Source organism: Mustela lutreola, chromosome 4, assembly GCF_030435805.1.
Source record: "Mustela lutreola isolate mMusLut2 chromosome 4, mMusLut2.pri, whole genome shotgun sequence".
NCBI classification, from domain to species: domain Eukaryota; kingdom Metazoa; phylum Chordata; class Mammalia; order Carnivora; family Mustelidae; genus Mustela; species Mustela lutreola.
In genome coordinates this window covers 24,717,710-24,735,129 of record NC_081293.1, presented here as the reverse complement: position 1 = coordinate 24,735,129, position 17,420 = coordinate 24,717,710, and the positions used below count along the sequence as shown (strand labels likewise).

The window sequence follows — 17,420 nt, the reverse complement described above, 5'->3', positions numbered from 1 at the left end:
AAACTTAAGCTGAAGGAAAACCTGCTGAGATAAACACAGAATATCTTTTCCTGATGATGAGATTTCTTGGAGGTCTCTATGATACCTCATCTTGTTGATATGGAATTACACTTGGGCTGCTCAAAGAATGGCATGGACAGAAATGCAGTCACAAAGTTTCACTTTATGATTATGAAAAAATTAATGTAACTTTGGTTGTAAGTGGAAAAAAATTGAGATGCTACCAAATAACACAGCTATTGAAGTTCTGACTTTTTAAAAAAATATATATTTTATTTATTTATTTGACAAACAGAGATCACAAGTAGGCAAAGAGGCAGGCAGAGAGAGGGAGAGGAGGAAGTATGCTCCCTGCTGAAAAGAGAGCTCAATGCAGGACTTGATCCCAGGACCCTGAGATCATGACCCGATCCAAAGGCAGAGGCTTAAACCACTGAGCCACCCAGACACCCCTAAGTTCTGACTTTATATATTGACTTCTGATATTTTATTAACAATGTTTAATCTGTATGCTACTTATATCTGGCTAAGTCCTGTTCCTCCTAAGAGCCTAAGTTTGAGGATGATGTATAATGATGAATTTGGAAACACCAGAGAAGCATTTATCAAGGTAGCTGTAAAAATGGAAAAAGTGAAGCAAAACTTAGAACAGTATCCCAATCACACAACAAAATACAAGCTCTCTTAAAGAAAAAGATATTCGCTGGTTAGTTGCCTATATGGGAATTTCTTGGATACCTGCTTAGTTTTCCACAGAGTTTGCTTGTGTGGCTTGAGCCCGAAAGTGCCGACTAGCAGGAACAAATTCTTTGTACTGTATGTATGTGGAAGGAGCAGGTTAAAAAACAGTAAGGTTTTCCCCAAACTTGCCTCTTTCTAATAGGAGCAATGGAACCTACAGGTAAGTTCCATTCTCAAGCAAGGTCTTTTGTAACAAAATGCCCTTTTTCAAAAAGAATTTATGAAGCCCAGCAAGAGAGACCAGTCCGTGCAGCGAGTAGGCTTTCTCTCCCCATGACAATACAAACTAACTTAGCCCTAGCTTAGACTCTGTGTAAATGAATGAAAAGTTCAAATTACACTATCTGTTCATGTAACACTTTTTCAATTTCCTGTTGCAACTTCTCATCATCCTCTGTTCTCCTCCGGAGGAAAGTTATCATTTCCATTAAGCCAGCTGCTTTCTGCTTTACCTGAAGGAACCAAACCACAACCGTCTTAGAGCATATGGGGCTTTGGAGATAAAAGCAAATTAATTTTAAAGAACTTAAGAAAACATAGATGTTTTATTTAGTTACAAAGCCTTAACAAGTCCATTTTTCTATGAGAGTAGTAAAATTTAAATCCCTGCCATTATGTAATATACAGTACCTAAAATTTACATGGCACATTCTGTGAAAATTTTAAAAAATATTCAATTTGCTTCTCACTAAAAACTAAATATGCAAGAAAATATAATTTTCCTTATGTCTTATTTTATAATTTGTTCTCGTCATCTCAGATAAAATGATAAAATTATAGATTCCTGAGCAAAAATATGCCAGTCTGATGTTTGTGGCACTAAATTTAGGGAATTTTGGGCGAGGGGAGGCCCAGGGTAATCAAGGAACAGCAAAAGGAATGAATCTTTTCCTAATTAATACATTCGTAAATTGCTACATTTGCCACATTAAAAAATATATATTCTAGCAATATAAAGTAAGTTCCAGTGAAATATATTCTAATCTGTGCAAAAAGGGCTGAGGACAACTCAAGACCAGGGCAGAGAGAAAGGCAGTTGTATCTATGACAGTGCTGGCCAAGAGAAATACAATGTGAGCCACAAATTCGAACCACATATTTAATTTTCAATTTTGCAGGAGTCACATCATAAAAAGTGAAATGAAACAGGTGAAACTAATTTCACTAATACATTTTATTTAATACAATTTATCATTTTAACTGTAATGAATATAAAAAAAATGTTGAGACATTTCCATTCCTTTTTCATAATAAGACTGCTAAATCTATGTCTATTTTCTACTTACAACATGTCTCAATCAGAACTGGCTACATTATTTTAAGTAAATAATAACCATATGTGGCTAGGGGCAACTATTTTGGACAACATGGGCTTATAAGTATACACCTATACTTAGCCCTCAATATCATTAAGGTTAATATTTTATCTCATCGATATTATTACTAGTATTACTAACTACTACCCTAGCAGGAAAACCTAAATAATTAGCATTTCTGGAATCTGTGATCACTAGAAACTACATATTTGATATTAGTACACTAAGTGAAATAAAATTGAAATGTAGTAAAATAAAATGTTACTATATACTTTATGTTCATTTTCCACTTTCACTCGTCTGGTCACGCAGAAATGATCCCATACTGAGGGGTCCAAGCCTTCGGGCATGTTATTAATATTGTCCAAGTCATCCATGGCTTTCATTAACTGGGCAAATGCATCCTTATTCAATTTCCCAGATTCTGGTCGCTCTCCAAAAGGCACAATACCGGCCGTATCTGAGTGCATTTTTTGTTTGTGAATCCTGGTATTACCAATAAAAACCCATCATCCTTTCATATTCTCACACACAAGAAATCAGTCTTAAATTATACAACTCTTAGCATCAGTATGACATTGTATGACGTTTTCTTTTGGCAAGTGGAGGCTGGTGGGTGGATTTTTCCAAAGAGAAAAGCACCCACTTTGACCTTCCATACTCCCTGGATGCCCAGGTATGACCTTGGCTGGCCTATTGATGTCCCTGACGGTTGTCAGCACTGGCAGCTTTACCTGCACTAAAGAAATCTCCCTTCTGTGTATTTTAAGCAGGCAAGTAAATGCCCAAGGGGAGTGTGGATAATCCCTGGTTATGTCCCACATATTCTCTTCTAGTATCCTTTTTGCAGCTGAGTAGCCTGGAATATATCTGATATAAACTGGAGAAGCACCTTTTAAAATCTACATTAAAGATGCAGCCGGGGCGCCTGGGTGGCTCAGTGGGTTAAGCCTCTGCCTTCAGCTCAGGTTATGATCCCGGGGTCCTGGGATTGAGCCCCGCATCGGGCTCTCTGCTCCGCGGGGAGCCTGCTTCCCTTCCTCTCTCTCTGCCTGCCTCTCTGCCTACTTGTGATCTCTCTCTGTCAAATAAATAAATAAAAATCTTTAAGAAAAAATAAAAGATGTAGACAACCAAGGATTTGTACCAGACACTTATTATCTGGAAGCTTTACAATATGCTGTGAAGTTACTATTGTTATCCTCTTTCTCTAGATGAAGAAAGCCTGAGAGAAGCTATTGGTCCAAGACCACAGGTCTGATAGATGGTAGAGTTAGGATTTAAAGCTAATTCTGTTTGACAATAAAGCTTATGCTCTTTCCACTGCTGCCTCCCAATATGTGGGAAGTGTTTCTTTCTTCATAAGACTTATTATGACTCATACCTTTAAAAATAGGGAAACCAAGATATGAATCATGTTTTAGGTTGAATTTCCTGGGTTGCATGTAACCTGTTAAAAGTTACAGAATGAGTTTGTATCTTAGACAAATATGAGCCTATACCTTTGTAACAAATTCCATGGCTTCTAGCTTATCTTCCATTGAAATTTACGGAAATCTGAGTATGTAAAACTTTGGAAATCTGTGAAATGAATTCTAATGCTACTCTGAGTATAAAAAACCCTGATAATTTTTGAACGCTTTTTGATAATGGTTATTTTCAATCATTTATATTGGCATTTTCCAAACTTTGTCTTGAACACAATCATGTGATATGCAGAGAGAGCATGCATGTGTACATGGGTGGGAGCGGGGAGGGGCAGAGGGAGAGGGAGAGAATTTTTTTTTAAGATTTGTTTATTTATTTGACCGAGAGAGAGACAGAGAAGGAACACAAGCAGGGGGAGTAGGAGAGGGAGAATCAAGCTCCCCTGAGCAGGGAGCCCGACGTGCGGCTCATGATCATGGGATCATGACATGAGCTGAGGGCAGATGCTTAATGACTGAGCCACCCAGGCACCCCAGTGCCTACACTCAGTGCTGAGCCTGACTTGGGGCTCAATCACATGACCTGGGCCAAAATCAGGTGTCAGATGCTTAGCCAACTGAGACGTCCAGCGCCCCTCTATTTTTTATACTTGATGATCCAAAGGCCAAAAACAAGTTCTGAGAAGTTCTTTTTTTTTTTTTTTTTTTTTTTTTTAAAGATTTTATTAATTTATTTGACAGAGAGAAAGATCACAAGTAGGCGGAGAGTCAGGCAGAGAGAGAGGAGGAAGCAGGCTCCCGCTGAGCAAAGAGCCCGATGCGGGGCTCGATCCCAGGACACTGAGATCATGACCTGAGCCGAAGGCAGCGGCTTAATCCACTGAGCCACCCAGGCGCCCCTGAGAAGTTCTTTAGTAAACTGTTTAACCTTTTCTTTTAACCCAGGATTTTCTCAAACACATTTTGTCCTGGTAGCCTTTTACTTGTAATTCCAGTTCATACAAAAAGGGCCTCATATTTGCTAGAACACACCTTGGGAAAAACTATAGATCTGTATACCATCAATATTTTAAGAGGAATTAATTTCACAGGACTATGATAGCACAATGCTTACTTAGATACTTAACTTCTTGAATAATGAAATTATTTTACTTCATTGTTTACCTTAAGATGTATGAATAGTCTAAAAAACCCCTGAGTTATAATAAAGACACTTGAACGTTTTCACATAAAAGATGTTACACTGAATATTTCTATCTAGTTGGGATTGAAAAAGCCAAAATCTAACAACACTTCTCTTCATTTATGAACTTTTTTTTCTCGGAAAAATGATAGTAAAGGAGAAACAAACCTTGGCCGGCGTTTAAAAAGTTTATAGAGTGTATCCACCTGATGGCTGGGAATTTCGGAAAATTCTTTTTTAAAGCTGCGATCCAGAACCTAAGGATAGAGAGATTATTGCTTGGATTGCAATCTTTTCAGAAGCCCTTTCTTTGTTGACAATACTTTTCAAAATATAGGACTGAATCACTTTGATTTTAAAAAATCCATGAAAATTTGGTTTGTAAAGTAGACTTATTTGAGGGTCATACTTGCTATGCAAGGATCTTTAAAGATTTATTTTGAATAGGAAGTATCTCTGTGAATTACAAATATTATTTCATATAAGGTTCTAGAAATCATTCAGAACTAAAATTTCACAAAATAATATTTACCAGTAAAATATGCAAGGGATTCTATTCTATTCTTTATGTTTTTTCTATCCTGTTTTTTTTCCATTATAAAACTACTGGTCATACATATGATCCAATAATTCCACTAAAATATTAACCCAAGGGATATGAAAACACTAATTCAAAAAGATATATGCATCCCTATGTTTACTGCAGCATTATTTATAGTAGCCAAATTTTGGAAGCAATATAAGTGTCCATCAATAGAGGAATGGATAAATATTATATGATGGCATATTACTCAGCCATAAAAAGAATGAAATCTTGTCATTTGCAACAACAAATGGACCTAGAGGGACCTAGAGGATATCATGCTAAGTGAAGTAGATCAGTCAGAAAAAGATGAATGAATTCACTTATAAATGGAAATAAGAAAACAAATGAACAAAGAAAAAAAGTATGAAAAACCATACTCTTTTTTTTTTAATTTTTTATTTTTTATAAACATATATTTTTATCCCCAGGGGTACAGGTCTGTGAATCACCAGGTTTACACACTTCACAGCACTCACCAAAGCACATACCCTCCCCAATGTCCATAATCCCACCCCCTTCTCCCAAACCCCCTCCCCCCAGCAACCCTCAGTTTGTTTTGTGAGATTAAGAGTCACTTATGGTTTGTCTCCCTCCCAATCCCATCTTGTTAACCATATTCTTAAATATAGAGAACAAACTGATGGTTACCACAGGGGAGATGGGTGGGGGGTATTAGGTGAAATAGGTCATGGGGATTAAGAATATACTTATCATGACCTATACATAATGCATAGAACTGAGCAATATTAGAATTGTTGAATCATTATATTATACATCTGAAATTAATATAATACCATACGCTAATTATGTTGGAATTAAGTTTTATTTATTTTTTTAAAGATTTTATTTATTTGATAGAGAGAGTACAAGTAGACAGAGAGGCAGGCAGAGAAGGGGGGGGAAGCAGGCTCCCTGCTGAGCAGAGAGCCTAATGTGTGGCTCCATGCGGGGCTCGATCCCAAGACCCTGAGATCATGACCTGAGCTGAAGGCAGAGGCTTAACCTACTGAGCCACCCAGGTGCCCCTGGAATTAAGTTTTAAAAAATTCTGTTCATAGCCGACTAAATTGATTGCATGACCAACTAGTGGGGACCGCAACTTAAAGTTTGAGAAGCCCTAAGGTCTAGATGAGTGCTCTCTTTTTCTGTACAAGGGAAAATTTAAACTAGACAAGTTACAGAAATTTATTTTACATACTGATTATCAGAAATATACAATGGCTCAGAGTGAAGTTCACTGATAACTGAAAATTGTAGCAGGATATAATCTATGAGGAAGTTAAATTATATTCCTTTTAATCTTCCCTAAATTGAAGCAGCAATGCTATTGCATTGGTGAATGGGTAAGACAAGAGTTCTCACTTTGTCTTCTGCCAACAAGTTGTCATAGTGTTCCTTGTACACATCAAGGTCTTCTCTGGCTTTCTGGATGGCCTCTGAAGTCTGGTTCTACAATAACATCAACAAGAGGCAATTGGAACTGAGTTTTTTCAGGATAAACAAACATACTGGGATACTAAGAATAAGAAATTTCCTAATACAAGATAAATGTATCAGTGAGATATCCATTACAGATAACATTTATAGCAGAAAATATATCAGTTGGAGACTTTGAAAGAAAAAACATCTAATCACCTGTTTCTTTTTTTTATATAATGTATTTTTTTAAAGATTTTATTTGACAGACAGAGATCACAAGTAGGCAGAGAGGCAGGCAGAGAGAGAGGGGGAAGCAGGCCCCCCGCCAAACAGAGAGCCCCATGTGGGGCTCAATCCCAGGACCCTGAGATCATGAAGGCAGAGGCTTTACCCACTGAGCCACCCAGGCGCCCCTAATCACCTATTTCTAAGTACAACCAGCTATGTGAGTGTGTAGGTGACTGTGGAGCAAGGAAGTCTGATGATGAAATTGCACAGACTTGGGATTCACATGGCCTGGCATCTGAGAAATTGAATATATAAACAGATAATGGCCAGACCATATATACAAACAGAACTCTGACCCACAACCCCTGTAGCAACTAGCTGGGAAACTAAACCATATCCTCAGCAGCGATCAATACCAGACTGTCAGGATTTCATCAGTAACTTTCAGCCTTTCCTAATTTTTGCCACAATTTCCAGTTACGACCAAACAGAGAAAACCGAATATGCTCCTCAGATTAATCACATAGGTTGCCTTGTCTTCTAACTAACTCGCCCCTGGCTTCCCTATGCCAACAACTTTTTTTTTTTTTTTTAAGATTTTATTTATTTGACAGACAGAGATTACAAGTAGGCAGAGAGGCAGGCAGAGAGAGAGGAAGGGAAGCAGGCTCCCCGCTGAGCAGAGAGCCCGATGCGGGGCTTGATTCTAGGATCCTGGGATCATGACCTGATCCGAAGACAGAGGCTTCAACCCACTGAGCCACCCAGGTGCACCCCCCTTTTCTTAAGATTTTATTTACTTATTTCACAGAGAGAGACAGAGCACAAGCAAGCATGAGTGGGGGCAGGGGAAGCAGAGGGAAAGGGAGAAGCTGACTCCCCACTGAGCAGGGAGCCCCCTGGGGCTTGATTCCAGGACCCCAGGATCACAACCTGAGCCAAAGGCAGATGCTTAACCAACTGAGCCACCCAGGCGCCCTCCCACCCCCCTGCCAGCAACTTCTAATCAGAGTGAACCTGAAGCCTTCTTTTCTTTCCATTTTATAGCTTTCCCAGCCCTGTGTCTGCCTTTCAGTGTCCACCAAACACAAGTGATGGTGGCTGACTTTTAAACTCTTATCAAGTTCTGAATAAATAGTCTGCTTATTCTTATTTGGATGGTCTTTATTTATTTTCACTGTTCCAATTCCTGCTCTAATGGGTGACAGGCATGTTACCAGCATCTCTGAGATGGTCTCCTCACCCATGAAAGAAATCTGGTTCCTTACAGGGTTGTTATGAGTAGGGCTGCATTCATAACTTGAAGCAAAAACTAACTTCATATGTCATATATATGATACCTTAAATCATTCATTCATAAATGTTCTTTATTAATACTACTAATAAAAGCTGAATCTTTTGTTTTGTTTTATTATTATTATTAATTTATTTTTTAATCAGAGAGAGTGAGCACAAGTAGGGGGAGTGGCAGGCAGAAGGTGAAGCAGGCTTCCCACTGAGCAAGGAGCCCGATGAGGGACTTGATCCCAGGACATTAGGATCATGACTGAGCCAAAGGCAGCTGCTTAACCAGCTGAGCCCTCCAAGCCACCCAGGTGTCCAAAATTGTTTTGAAAAATATTATGTGACAAGCATTTTGCATTCATTTCATCTTTAATGAAACATATCTATTCATGCTATTTACTAGAGTTTTCCTGAATACAACAGTTTTTCATTCTATAAGCTAACACATTACTTACATGTTTAGTAAAACGTAGGGTTCCAAATGATCCAGAGAGAACAATATTCCCAGAGCAGAGCTTGCATAACCTAAAAGGTTTACGCCTTGTCCAAGGTCCCACAGTGTCACAGCCAGTCAGTGGTTAAAAGTGGGTCCTTTCAACCATGAAGCTATGTGGCATTTTATAAACCATATGTCATATGAAAGCCACATGGTTCTTTTGACTAAATGATGACAGATGCAGAATCCCATAACTTCAGTAACAGATAAGAGCGGGTGCTTTCCCGGACCCTGGAGCCCAGTCCCTGACCGGGAGTCAAGGAACACACCCAGCTGAGAGGAATGTGAAAGGGAGGGAGGGTCTAGACGTGTGACTTCTTGTTTTGTGTGTGTGTGCGTGCGTGTGTGCGTGCGCGCACGTGTGTGTTTATTTTTTAACATATATAGATTTTATTTATTTGTTTGGGAGAGAGCGAACATGAGCAGGGGGAGGGGCAAAAGGAGAGGGACAAGTAGACTCTTGTGCTGAGCTCCACCTGACCTGAGGCCGGACACAAGGCTTGATCCCAGAACCCCAGGCTCGATCCCAGGACCCCAAGACCATGACCTGAGCTAAAGGGAGACACTTAACCGATTATGATACCCAGGCGCTCCTGAGAGCTTGTTAAACAAGGAGCATATCTGTCAGAAAATCCTTTTATTCAAGGTATCAGGTCCTATCCTTACTTTCTCCTCCTGCTTCCTTGTAAGGTAGTTGTTTAGGAATGCTTCTCTGGAGCTTATTTCTTCGTCCAACAGTAAAGAAAATACAAGATTATTTATTTTCAGTTCCTCCTGTAGAAATATTTAAAAAGGTGATCAGTACATCTATTTGAGAAAGGATTTTCTCCTGAGGGTCATAGACTTGACACTCATCGAACAGGTTAATCACACACAAATAAGAGAATTCTTTTTAAGAAAAAGGGAATATACACTGTGGCACTAATGACTCAGTTATTTTAATTCTTCTTTTCATTGTAAGATAAAACATACACAGAAAAATACATAAGACCATGTATAGTTTAATGAGTTATTATAAAGGTAAAACATACTTGGGATCACCACACCGTTCAGGAAATAGAACTTTTCCATCCCAGAAGTCCCTTCCATGTGTCCCCTTCACAGTCTCAACCCTGGTAATAACTACTTCCCCGACATTCATAATAATCACTCCCTTGTGTTTCTTTATGGTTTTATTATCCACGTAGATCTCTGTAGGCACTACAGCATCACTGGTTCATTTAAAAATTGTCACATTTTACAAAATCTCTTATAATCCAATTTCTCTTGCACCCCCTTCCTTTCCTCACATTTTCTTGCAGTTTTACCTAGTCTGGGTTTTGAAATCTGCATACTTACAGTGATTTCATCAGTATCCTTCCTGTCATGTACTTCCTGAAAACTGGCAGCTGATCAGAGGCCTGATCAGACACATATTTGATCCTTTTGGCAATACCGTAGGTGATACTATGTTCTTTGATCAGTACACATATAATATTAGGGTGTCTGACTTTTCGTGATGTTAGTAACTGTAGACACTCCATGCCCAGGCCCATTAATCTATGGAGAATTGCAGGATGGTGATATTCTATTCCTATCATTCCTTTTTCACTTATTAAAATTCTTTTATAAATAGACCGATGCTTCTCCTTATTTGCAATGTAGTTACCTAGTAGTACAGTTCACATAGGAAGGTGGAATCAGTACTTGATGGTCTCTCTTTATCAGTTTTTACATAATGAATTTGTTGTTATCCTCTGCAGGTGAATTATAGGCATTCTTCTTTTTAAAATAATCACAAACTAACAAATTTAAACAACTTTTGTGGGTTTCAGATAATGGCAATGACTATCATTATTGAATCTTAAATTATTCCCTTTAGGGGAGCTTTTATTTTTTATTTTTTAAAGATTTTTATTTATTTATTTGACAGAGAGAGATCACAAGTAGGGAAAAGAGGCAGGCAGAGTACAGTAGGGAAAGCAGGCTCCCTGCTGAGCAGAGCCCCCAGTGCAATGTGGGGCTCCATCCCAGGACCCTGGGATCATGACCTGAGCCGAAGGCAGAGGCTTTAACCCACTGAGCCACCCAGGTGCCCTAGGGGAGCTTTTGGATATCCTCTGGATAATACCTGCTAGTCTTTGACAGTTTCCTCATTATCTTGTATGAAAAGATGTTCTGAGCTCGTCTTTTTAAAATAACGGCTTTAATAAAAATACATTATATGTTTATAAAAAAATTAAAAATGTAAAAAAAATAACAGCTTTATTAAGACATATTTCATAAATCATTCATTTCATACAAGTCAGGGTTCATCCATGTTGTACTGTGTATTAGTACTTTTTATTGCCAAATAATATTCCATTATATGGATAAGCCATATTTTATTTAACTATATGTAGTTGTTGGACATTTAGATTGTTTCTATTTTGGGGGGCATTAGGACTAATGTGGTCCTTATGACTAGTGCTAGGGCATTTATTCCCAATGTCCTCCCACTCAACTACCATATACACACTCGTTCCCTGTGGGGCCAATGGTTATGTTCTGTCTAAGGTCACGACTCCTGAGGGGGCAGGCCCTCTCTCAAGGCCACAGGTCTTGCTGGGTCCTGGTAGCAGATCCCTTCCTTTGCCTCTTTAGCTCTAGATAACTGCCTTCCTGCTATTTCTAATTTCTAAGTTTTCACCATTCCTTGATGTTTCCCCTCAACCCTGAGAGTCCTTTCATTAAACCCTCTTAAATGTAACTCTTTCAATGTACCATTCCTGTTGGGACCCTGAGGACAGAGACAACAACCTAGGGGTTGGGAACCTAGAGGTTCTCTCTCTTCTCTCGTCTTTCTTGCCTGACCCGCTTGCTTTGGGAGAGACATATAAATTTTTGAAATCTTGTATTTCTCGAAATATCATTATTCTCCTCTTATACTCAGTTGATAGTCTGACCAATGTTATATTGGTCAGAAGCCAATGTTAGGAATAATTTTTCCTCAGAATTTAGAGGCTTTAGTCTTTGATCTTCTTGCTTCTAGTTACTGTATACTTCACTTATATTCTTCCTGCCGGATCAAATTAAGCCAGGATTTCTCATCGTATCTTTTGGGGGGCAAGTGGATTATTCATTCATTTAACATGTAGTATGAGCCCAGTCCTTTGTTATTTGCTGGAGATAAAGGAATGAATAAGACAGACTTCATGGAACTGATAGTTTTGGGAGCATTAAAAAGTAATCTCACATAAATTAAAATTCAGTTGCAGTAAGTTTTAGAAAGTAAAAGAGCAGAGCATGTATTAGGAGGCTCCAGCCTAGTCTTGAGGAGCTGGCTTGTAAGCTGGGGCCTGCCGTACACAGTTGAGTAGACAGGCCAGGAGGCAGAGCTGGAAGGAAGGAGCACTGACGTGAGCTTGAGGCACCAGAGGAGGAAGCATGGCAGTGAGGGGGAGGGTGGCACAGGAGAGGCTGGAGCAGGAAACAGGTCAGCATGAGCTAGAACATGGTGCCAGAAAGGCTGTTGGGGTTTTTTCCTAAGAACAAAGAGGGGCCCTGGAGGTTCCATAAAAGAAAGGGCCCTGTAAGTAAAGCTTTTACTTACCTGGTTGACAACCATCTCCGCCTTCACTCTCCTTTCAAAGAGTCTTTTCAAATGTTCATCAAAATTCTGTGTGCTTTCTTGAATGGAGTTTTGAAGTTTCTTCATTTCTGCCTCCAATGACTGAAAAGAAGTCGATAACAAAGTTAACATTTAGGAACATCAAATGCTCCAAGGAAGGGGTGTTCATATTTTGCTGCGAGGGAGGGGCAGGGGGAGGATAGGCCTTGGGAAGAATCCTGGGTACATTTCACCTTCTTTAATCAGAGATGTTTCACTTAGATCTCTAATATATTTTGAATCTGAGATTTTTTTTTGACAGAGATCACAAGTAGGCAGAGAGGCAGGCAGAGATATGGGGGGGGAGGCAGGCTCCCCGCCAAGCAGAGAGACTGATTTGGGGGCTCGATCCCAGGACCCTGGGATCATTAACCCACTGAGGCACCCAGGTGCCCCAAATCTGAGATTTTTGTTTTAAGAAGGTTACATTGGGGGGGGGGGGGATAACTAACCATGGCTAATGGTGCAGGCAGAGATAGGCCTGTAAAACAAAATCTCTGGTGGTACATCACTGACAGGAACACTACATGAATCATGTTGTATCCTCAGTGCTCCACATGAGGAGATATGACATTGGTTTGTTTCACTATTGGTGATGTTAACTGTGGTCACTTGGTTAAGTAGTGTCTGCCAGTTTCTCTACTGTACAGTTACTGTTTTTCCATTTGTAATTAATTTGTGGGAGGATACTTGGAAACCATGTAAAAATCTCATTCCTCATCAAACTTTTATCCACCAGTTTTAGCGTCCACTGATAATACTTACTTGAATAAATTATTAAGATAATGGTAATAATATTATTATTTTAAATTTACTTTAAAAAGCCAAGTTCTGGAGTGCCGGGGGGGGGGGGGGGCTCAGGTGGTTGTGTCCAGCTCTTTTAAAAATTTTTTATTTACTTCTATTTTAAAATTATTTTATTATTATGTTCAATTAGCCCATATTTAGTACATCATTAATATGTCCAGCTCTTGATTTCAGCTCAGGTCATAATGTCAGGGTCATGAGACAGCCCTGCATCAGGCTTCATGCTGGGTGTGGAGCCTGTTAAGATTTTCTCTCTCTCCCTCCTTCTGCCCCTCCCCCACTCCTCTTGCACACAAGTGTGTGCATGTGTGCTCTCCCACTCTCTCTCTTTCTTTAAGTTAAAAAAAAAGCCAAGTTCTGTCTATGCTGGTTTAATGGAGAGAGGGACTAATTCTGGGAAGGTGATGGAATGAGTTTAGCAAAATGTAGAGGCACTTGACACAAGGATAAACACCACTCACATTAAGCTAATTAAGCAATGAGAAAACATTAAAATAAAACAAATACAGGAAAAGCACACTGCAGGGTCAGTTTGCTTCTCACAATTTATGACACAATCTCATAGAAATGGAAAAAATCCCAAAGACTGTGGGCCCAGTAGTTATGTATCAAGGCCATGTGTTCCTGGACAATGGAAGCGTCATCACATGGCAAATGACCAAAGGCTCAGCCTGCTGAGACCAGATGGTCCAAGGGTCCAAAGCCCACCGTTCTCTCCAGTCTGAAAGGAACTCTCTCAGTGTTAGAATGGCGTTTTGTTCTGTGCTTCAAATGCCACTGCATTTGGAAGGGGTGTTCATATTGGAAGGGGTCCCCCTGCTTCTCTTAGGCTCTTCTCATGTGCTTTTCCATCTGGCTGATCTCCATTCTCTGCTCTTCAACCTGTCATTTTTCTCATTCTTCCAACTCGAGCATAAAAGCCACTTTTTCAAGTGAACCTCCCTTGGGTCCTGTTTCAGGCACTACCTTGAGTCTTAGAAGCAAAACGTGGAACAGGATTCCGGTGTATGCAATTATAGGAGGGAGTGCTTTTTCAGAGACACCTGTAAAATGTGGAAGGGGAAGCAGGCAGGGAAGGGGCAGGAGCTGAGCATCAATGTCTCTTAGATGGCCCAGTCTTTACCTGATTCCTAGGGCTCAAGGGCAATGGAGAGCTCTGCTGAGCTGTCCCAATTTGGGCCAACTGGGCGGGACTTCTCTATCCTCATCTCTTCAGTCAGTTACAGGCTTTTCTGGATAGGGGCAGTAGGTATAACCTGGTATGCTCTAACAAGGATGCCCCCTTGATGAGCCAAGGACAAGGCATCAGAGGTCTCAGGTTTGAGCTTTTAGCTGCAGTATGCACGCAGTGAGGGGACAGGCATGCCAGCCTGAAAAGGGGACCTCATGAAAACCAATGGCCCCAATCTACATCTGTGCCTCTATGTTTACTGTCATAGATGGTACCTGAACTTGTCCATTCTGATTCATCATACTGCAGTTAAAGAACTATTTTGTGAATGTCCAGTTAATGTGTAACATCCTTCCCTCAAGGCAATGAGCACCAGGAGGGGGCAGGGCTGTGTCTGTCTATTTAGCAAGTGTTCCTTGGGACCTGACACAGTGGCCAGCACATAATGGGAACCAAAGGAATATTTGTTAAACAACTGGGTGTCACTTTTCTTCAAACATTCCTGGGAAAATCTAATTTTAACTAAAACTGTATCAGATGCTGCAAAATGAGAAGCAGGGGAGATGAAAGGTGGGAGACTCAATAGGAGGGTATGGATGAACAATGCGGAATCCATTAGACCAAGAATTTATCACTTAGATCTCCTTTCCAATGCAAGCTCTAGTTCCCCATACCTATGTATATTTATTCATTTGCTCAGTCCTACAATATACATATAATACCTCTACCAAAAGCAAAACATCATGGCAGGTTTTAAGATTTCTTTGCACCTTGGGGCGCCTGGATGGCTCAGTGGGTTAAAGCCTCTGCCTTCAGCTCAGGTCATGATCCCAGGGTCCTGGGATGGAACCCCGCATTGGGCTCTCTGCTCAGTGGGAAGCCTGCTTCCTCCTCTCTCTCTGCCTACTTGTGATCTCTGTCTGTCAAATAAATAAATAAACTCTTTAAAAAAAAAAAGATTTCTTTGCACCTCTTCTTGTTCTTAGGATATATATCATGGAGGGCAGGTCATCTGCACATTATATTCAGAATTTATTTGGACTAATCCTTTCTTTTCCCTTCGGTGCGAATAACATTATCAACTTAAGGGACAGAATAAAATCGACAATTTTTTTTTAAAGTTTCTTTTTCTTTTCTTTTTTTTTTTTTTTTAAAGATTTTATTTATTTATGAGAGAGAGCGAGAACGAGCACAGGCAGACAGAGTGGAAGGCAAAGTCAGAGGGAGAAGCAGGCTCCCCGCGGAGCAAGGAGCCCGATGTGGGACTCGATCCCAGGACGCTGGGATCATGACCTGAGCCGAAGGCAGCTGCTTAACCAACTGAGCCACCCAGGCGTCCCTAAAATCAACATTTTTGACAAGATCCCCCAGGTGGTATGGACTAAGCTAGGGGTAGGGAAATGGAATAGAATCACCAAACAGCCTAAAGACCCAGTAAAGATAAGGTCATTAGAGGGAAAGCTGTGTTTTTTTCTTTACCCACTGTGTGGTGCCTGGTGCAGGTGCAGAGAAAGAAGGCTGAGTACTGGCTTTGCCACGGCTGGCTTCTACCTGAGGGCGACCACAGAGCAGGGAGGTGAGAGTGTAGGCACTAGACTATTTCAAAATATGAGACCATGGAGTAAATGCCACCCACCACCTTAGCCATCTACACTTCCTAACTGCTTGAAATTTTTACTGCGTTCAAGACAGCTCATTTTGGCTTTTCGGGAAATACCATCTTAGGATGAAATGTGAGGGCACTGTTAGAGCACTGTGGTGAATAAAAATGGGAACAGGTTACAATCGGTCCAAAGAAGTTGCTCAGGATACACAGCCACAATAAGGCTGAAAAACTGCCCTGCCTCAGACAATGCCATGATTTTACCTTCTTCACAGAGGAATAGATGTTTTTTATTTGGTTGTATACCATCAGCTTTTATATATCTATTATAATTGTAAACAATTTTATTTTTTCCTTTTTCTTCTTAAAAAATTAATATATAATGTATTATTTGTTTCAGGAATACAGGTCTGTGAATTTAGGGAATTTTTTTTTTAAGGTTTTATTTATTTATTTGACAGAGAGAAATCACAAGTAGATGGAGAGGCAGGCAGAGAGAGAGAGGGAAGCAGGCTCTCTGCTGAGCAGAGAGCCCGATGCGGGACTCGATCCCAGGACTCTGAGATCATGACCTGAGCTGAAGGCAGCGGCTTAACCCACTGAGCCACCCAGGCACCCCAAATTTTAGGGAATTTTAATGTGGGAACGTCTCTTTGTGATGCAAGGAGATAACAGCAGGAGAACTGCTTCGCAAATATCTCAGGCTAGAACTGTAAAGTATGTGCTATTGATTGTGTTATTCTTCGGTCAAGTCCTTACCCTGAGACTGAGAGGAAATCAAGCAAGAGTTATTACTGAACTCTAACAGATGTAGAAGATACAGAGCAGTGCCTAGAATGTATGCTAATAGATGTTCATTAAACATTTGAAGAATGAATGGAGGGCCAAATGAACTCTGACAATCTGGGAAATGTTGAAATCAATAAGAACTGTAAAAAAAAAAACACACATTGTAATACAGAAATACATTCTTTCTGTTTTAAATTGTGTTAACTTGGGGCCCCTGTGTGGCTCAGGTCATGATCCCAGGGTCCTCCCTGCTCAGCAGGGAGCCTGCTTCCTCCTGTCTCTCTGCCTGCCTCTCTGCCTACTTGTGATCTCTCTGTCAAATAAATAAATAAAATCTTTAAAAACAAACAAATAAATAATTTGTGTTAGCTCTTCAAAGTTATCTCTACCCAATTCCCCAAATTCTCTTGAGAATGTAAGTTGAGGGGCACCTGGGTGGCTCAGTGGGTTAAGCCACTGCCTTCGGCTCAGGTCATGATCCCAGGGTCCTGGGATCGAGTCCCGCATCGGGCTCTCTGCTCTGCAGGGAGCCTGCTTCCTCCTCTCTCTCTGCCTGCTTCTCTGCCTACTTGTGATCTCTGTCTGTCAAATAAATAAATAAAATCTTAAAAAAAAAAAAAAAAGAATGTAAGTTGAAACAGTACCCTTAAGCTACTAACAACACTGAGGGAATAAAGAACACTTAATTTGAAGAGATACTGAAACAAAGTCTTGGCAGGGTGTATTAATTCTTTGCTCTTCT

At 40.2% G+C, this 17,420-nt stretch overlaps 1 protein-coding gene across 4 annotated transcripts in view; it reads right to left on the bottom strand.

The window, feature by feature from the left end:
• Window positions 1–17,420, bottom strand: part of CFAP43 (cilia and flagella associated protein 43) — a 99,224-nt gene that overhangs the window by 11,063 nt on the left and 70,741 nt on the right. For 3 of the 4 annotated variants that reach the window (XM_059173270.1, XM_059173271.1, XM_059173273.1), the window contains 6 exons: window positions 12,252–12,371; window positions 9,347–9,454; window positions 6,616–6,702; window positions 4,836–4,924; window positions 2,330–2,543; window positions 1,081–1,193 (listed from right to left, as the gene is read on the bottom strand). In XM_059173270.1, coding sequence (XP_059029253.1) covers window positions 1,081–1,193; window positions 2,330–2,543; window positions 4,836–4,924; window positions 6,616–6,702; window positions 9,347–9,454; window positions 12,252–12,371 — 731 coding nt within the window. The remainder of the gene's footprint in view (window positions 1–1,080; window positions 1,194–2,329; window positions 2,544–4,835; window positions 4,925–6,615; window positions 6,703–9,346; window positions 9,455–12,251; window positions 12,372–17,420) is intronic. The other variant, XM_059173272.1, reaches the window with a different exon arrangement.